Source organism: Leucoraja erinacea, unplaced genomic scaffold (genome assembly GCF_028641065.1).
Source record: "Leucoraja erinacea ecotype New England unplaced genomic scaffold, Leri_hhj_1 Leri_1591S, whole genome shotgun sequence".
NCBI classification, from domain to species: Eukaryota; Metazoa; Chordata; class Chondrichthyes; order Rajiformes; family Rajidae; genus Leucoraja; species Leucoraja erinaceus.
The window spans coordinates 12,501-17,500 of record NW_026575882.1 but is presented as its reverse complement, the minus strand read 5'-3'; the positions used below and the strand labels follow the sequence as shown (position 1 = coordinate 17,500).

The following is a 5,000-nucleotide window of genomic DNA, read 5'->3' as shown; positions in this document are numbered from 1 at the left end:
CCCCCTCTGTGGTTTTTGTTGCAGGGGGTGGAGGTTTTGTGGTGTTTTATTAGTTAAATAAGAAATACACGCCCACAAAATGGCCGCCGGACCTCCCCTCTCCCCCTTCACTAATTCGCAATTAAAACTCCCCCTGCCTTCCCCACGCTCCCTCTAACCCTCCTATCCTCTTCACAACCTAATTATTAACCCCCTCTGTGGTTTTTGCTGAAGGAAAGTAGCCCCTTGTGCTGTTTACTCCTTTGGTATAAGTGTAAAAATACTGTTAGTGTGCGGGCCATCGGTGGTCGGCACGGACTCGGTGGGGCCGAAGGGCCTGTTTCCGCGATGTATCTCTAAACTAAACCAGTGTATGAAAGGGTGATCGCTGGTCGGCACGGACTGGGTGGGCCGAAAGGCCTGTTTCCACGCTGTATCACTAAACTAAAACCCTTTATCTCTAAACTAAATAAACATCAATAAAGAGGCACTTTGGAAGCTCAGGCTCCAAAGATGATGTTTACGAAGGAACTGCAGGTGCTGGTATACGTTGAAGATAAAGATTCAAAGTGCTGGAGTAACTCAGTGGGTAACTCCTAGTACATCAGTCTATGAAAGTAAGCATGCAGGTACAGCAGGCAGTGAAGAAAGTGAATGGCCTGTTGGCCTTCATAACAAGAGGAGTTGAGTCTAGGAGCAAAGAGGTCCTTCTGCAGTTGTACAGGGCCCTGGTGAGACCACACCTGGAGTATTGTGTGCAGTTTTGGCCTGTTGGCCTTCATAACAAGAGGAGTCGAGTCTAGGAGCAAAGAGGTCCTTCTGCAGTTGTACAGGGCCCTGGTGAGACCACACCTGGAGTATTGTGTGCAGTTTTGGCCTGTTGGCCTTCATAACAAGAGGAGTTGAGTACAGGAGCAAAGCGGTCCTTCTGCAGTTGTACAGGGCCCTGGTGAGACCACACCTGGAGTATTGTGTGCAGTTTTGGTCCCCTAATTTGAGGAAGGACATCCTTGCTATTGAGGGAGCCCAGCGTAGGTTCACCAGGTTAATTCCCGGGATGGCGGGACTGTCATATGCTGAGAGAATGTGGAGCGGCTGTGGGCTTGTACACTCTGTGGAGTTTAGAAGGATGAGAGGGCATCTCATTGAAACATATATGAGATTGTTAAGAGTTTGGACACGCTAGAGGCAGGAAACATGTTCCCGATGTTGGGGGAGTCCACAACCAGGGGCCACACACACACGCGCACACACACACTCACACGCACACGCACACACACACACACACACACACAAGAAGGATGAGAGGGTATTTCATTGAAACATATATGAGATTATTGAGGTTACTCTAAACCGGGACTGCACTTTAGCGTCCTTTCGAACCCAGAGTCTCGTTTCACCCTGCCCTAACCCCTAAACTATTCAGCGTCGATGAGAAGTCACCAACACTTTTATTCGCCGAATAATTTTTAATATAAAAACACATCGTAATATAGACAAGGCCAGTCCGTGCAAGAAAGAAATGCAGATGCTGGTTTAAATCGAAGGTAGACGCAAAACACAGGAGTAACTCAGCGGGACAGGCAGCATCTCTGGAGAGAAGGAATGGGCGACATTTTCGGGTCGAGACACTGAAAGTCTGAAGAAGTCTCGCCCGTTCCTTCTCTCCAGAGGTTCTTTGCGCTCCGAAACCCGTTCCAAACCAAAAGAAAAACAGTCTCCTCGCACCTCTGGGTGGCTCTGGGCCGGCTAGACTTTCTTCTGCTTCATGGGAGGCCTGCAAGGCGGGAAAAAAACATCACGGCATTAACAGCAGGGTACGCGATATTGTGTTCAGTTTAGTAGACAATAGGCAACAGGTGCAGGAGTAGAGGCCATTCCAGCCAGCACCATTCGCCATTCAATGTGATCACGGCTGATCATCCACAATCAGTTCCCCGTTCCTGCCTTCTCCCCATATCCCCTGACTCTCTCTCTCTCGCTATCATTAAGAGCCCGATCTAGCTCTCTCTTGAAAGAATTCTCTCCAGAGAACCGGCCTCCACCGCCCTCTGAGGCAGAGAATTCCACAGACTCACAACTCTCTGGGTGGAAAAGTGTTTCCTCGTCTCCGTTCTAAATGGCCGACCCCTTATTCTTAAACTGTGTGTGTGTGTGTGTGTGTGTGTGTGTGTGTGTGTGTGTGTGTGTGTGTGTGTGTGTGTGTGTATACGTGTGTGTGTGTGCGTGCGTGCGTGTGTGTGTGTGGCCCCTGGTTCTGGACTCCCCCAACATCGGGAACATGTTTCCTGCCTCTAGCGTGTCCAAACCCTTAATAATCTCATATACGTTTCAATCATATGACAGTCCCGCCATCCCGGGAATTCACCTGGTGAACCTACGCTGGGCTCCCTCAATAGCAAGAATGTCCTTCCTCAAATTAGGGGACCAAAACTGTACACAATACTCCAGGTGTGGTCTCACCAGGGCCCTGTACAACTGCAGAAGGACCTCTTTGCTCCTAGACTCAACTCCTCTTGTTATGAAGGCCAACAGGCCAAAACTGCACACAATACTCCAGGTGTGGTCTCACCAGGGCCCTGTACAACTGCAGAAGGACCTCTTTGCTCCTAGACTCAACTCCTCTTGTTATGAAGGCCAACAGGCCAAAACTGCACACAATACTCCAGGTGTGGTCTCACCAGGGCCCTGTACAACTGCAGTAGAACCTCCCTGCTCCTATACTCAACTCCTTTTGCTATGAATGCTAACATACCATTGGCTTTCTTCACTGCCTGCTGCACCTGCATGCCTACTCACTCTTCAGGAAATGTCCTTGCTCTTCAGGGAACAGGGAACTTCCTCCTCCACCATAGATGAGGCTCGCACCAGGGTCTCTTCCATACCCCGCAACACTGCTCTCTCTCCCCATCCCTGCACTCGCAACAAGGGCAGAGTCCCCCTAGTCCTCACCTCCATCTCCAGGAGGCAGTGTTAGCTGTGAGGAGGATGCTAGGAGACTGCAAGGTGACTTGGATAGGCTGGGTGAGTGGGCAAATGTTTGGCAGATGCAGTATAATGTGGATAAATGTGAGGTTATCCACTTTGGTGGCAAAAACGGGAAAGCAGACTATTATCTAAATGGTGGCCGATTGGGAAAGGGGAGATGCAGCGAGACCTGGGTGTCATGGTACACCAGTCATTGAAAGTAGGCATGCAGGTGCAGCAGGCAGTGAAGAAAGCCAATGGTATGTTAGCATTCATAGCAAAAGGATTTGAGTCTAGGAGCAGGGAGGTTCTACTGCAGTTGTACAGGGTCTTGGTGAGACCACACCTGGAGTATTGTGTGCAGTTTTGGCCTGTTGGCCTTCATAACAAGAGGAGTTGAGTATAGGAGCAAAGAGGTCCTTCTGCAGTTGTACAGGGCCCTGGTGAGACCACACCTGGAGTATTGCGTACAGTTTTGGTCTCCAAATCTGAGGAAGGACATTATTGCCATAGAGGGAGTACAGAGACGGTTCACCAGACTGATTCCTGGGATGTCAGGACTGTCTTATGAAGAAAGACTGGATAGACTTGGTTTATACTCTCTAGAATTTAGGAGATTGAGGGGGGATCTTATAGAAACTTACAAAATTCTTAAGGGGGTTGGACAGGCTAGATGCAGGAAGATTGTTCCCGATGTTGGGGAAGTCCAGGACAAGGGGTCACACACACAGTTTAAGATAAGAGACAGGTTGAATTGATCATGGGGAACAAGGACATGGCAGACCAATTGAATAACTACTTTGGTTCTGTTTTCACTAAGGAAGACTTAAATAATCCAGGCTAGATGCAGGAAGATTGTTCCCGATGTTGGGGAAGTCCAGGACAAGGGGTCACAGCTTAAGGATAAGGGGGAAATCCTTTAAAACCGAGATGAGAAGAACTTTTTTCACACAGAGAGAGTGGTGAATCTCTGGAGCTCTCTGCCGCAGAGGGTAGTTGAGGCCAGGGTATATTTAAGAGGGAGTTAGATGTGGCCCTTGTGGCTAAAGGGATCAGGGGGTATGGAGAGAAGGCAGGTACGGGATACTGAGTTGGATGATCAGCCATGATCATATTGAATGGCGAATGGTGCAGGCTCGAAGGGCCGAATGGCCTCTACTCCTGCACCTGTTGTCTATGTTTCTATGTTAACCTCACATTTATCCACATTATACAGCACCTCATATTCCGCCTGGGCTGCTTGCATCCGGATGGCATGAACATTGAATTCTCCCAGTTTAGACATTGTCTATGTTTCTATGTTTCTAGGCCCCCCAGATCGCCTTTTCCCAACTTGGTGCCAGTCAGGCCGGCGGCCATTTTGTGGGCTCAGCGGGAATTTCGAATTTGCGCAAAGACTTAATTCCTCCCCTCCACCCCCCTCGCGCCCTCACCTGTAAATGCCGACCACCACTGCGTGATCCCTCTCATAAGGCTCTAACGTCAGCTGCTCCTGAGGCTTCATGTTTTCCTGTTGCATCTTCTTCACCTCAGCAGCAAACACGGCCTCTGGGGCTGCTGTCGAATCGATGCAGTTGGCCTGGAGGGGGGAGGGGTGGGTAAGAACGGGCTTGGTTCAGTTCAAGTCAAGTCAAGTTTATTTGGCACGTATACACACATACGAGATGTGCAGTGAAATGAAGGGGAGGGGAGAGGAGAGGAGAGAGAGGGAGGAGTAGGAGAGGAGAGAGGAGAGGGAGAGGAGAGAGAGAGAGGAGCAGAGGAGAGGAGAGAGGAGAGAGAGGAGAGAGAGAGAGGGAGAGGAGAGGAGAGAGAGAGGAGGCGAGGAGAGAGAAGAGGGGAGAGGGGGAGGAAGGAGAGGAGTCCAGAGGATGTGTGAGAGGGAGAGGAGAGGAGAGGGGAACAGTGAGGGAGAGCATTGAAACATACGAGATGAGATTTGCTTGAAATGAAGGGGAGGGGAGAGGGGAGAGGAGAGGAGAAGCGATCCAGGAGGGGGAGGAGGAGGGAGACAGAGCCCAGAAGGAGTTCCCAGAGAGGAGAGAGGGGAGGAG

The 5,000-nt window shown here is 50.1% G+C and overlaps 1 protein-coding gene across 1 annotated transcript in view; it reads right to left on the bottom strand.

Annotated features, from left to right (window-relative positions):
• Positions 1 to 1,428: 1,428 nt before the first annotated feature.
• fbl (fibrillarin) overlaps positions 1,429 to 5,000 on the bottom strand; it is a gene marked incomplete at its 5' end in the record, with an annotated part of 11,340 nt that continues 7,768 nt past the window's right edge. Inside the window, 2 exon segments of the mRNA XM_055665880.1 lie at positions 1,429 to 1,756; positions 4,380 to 4,555. Coding sequence (XP_055521855.1) covers positions 1,729 to 1,756; positions 4,380 to 4,555 — 204 coding nt within the window.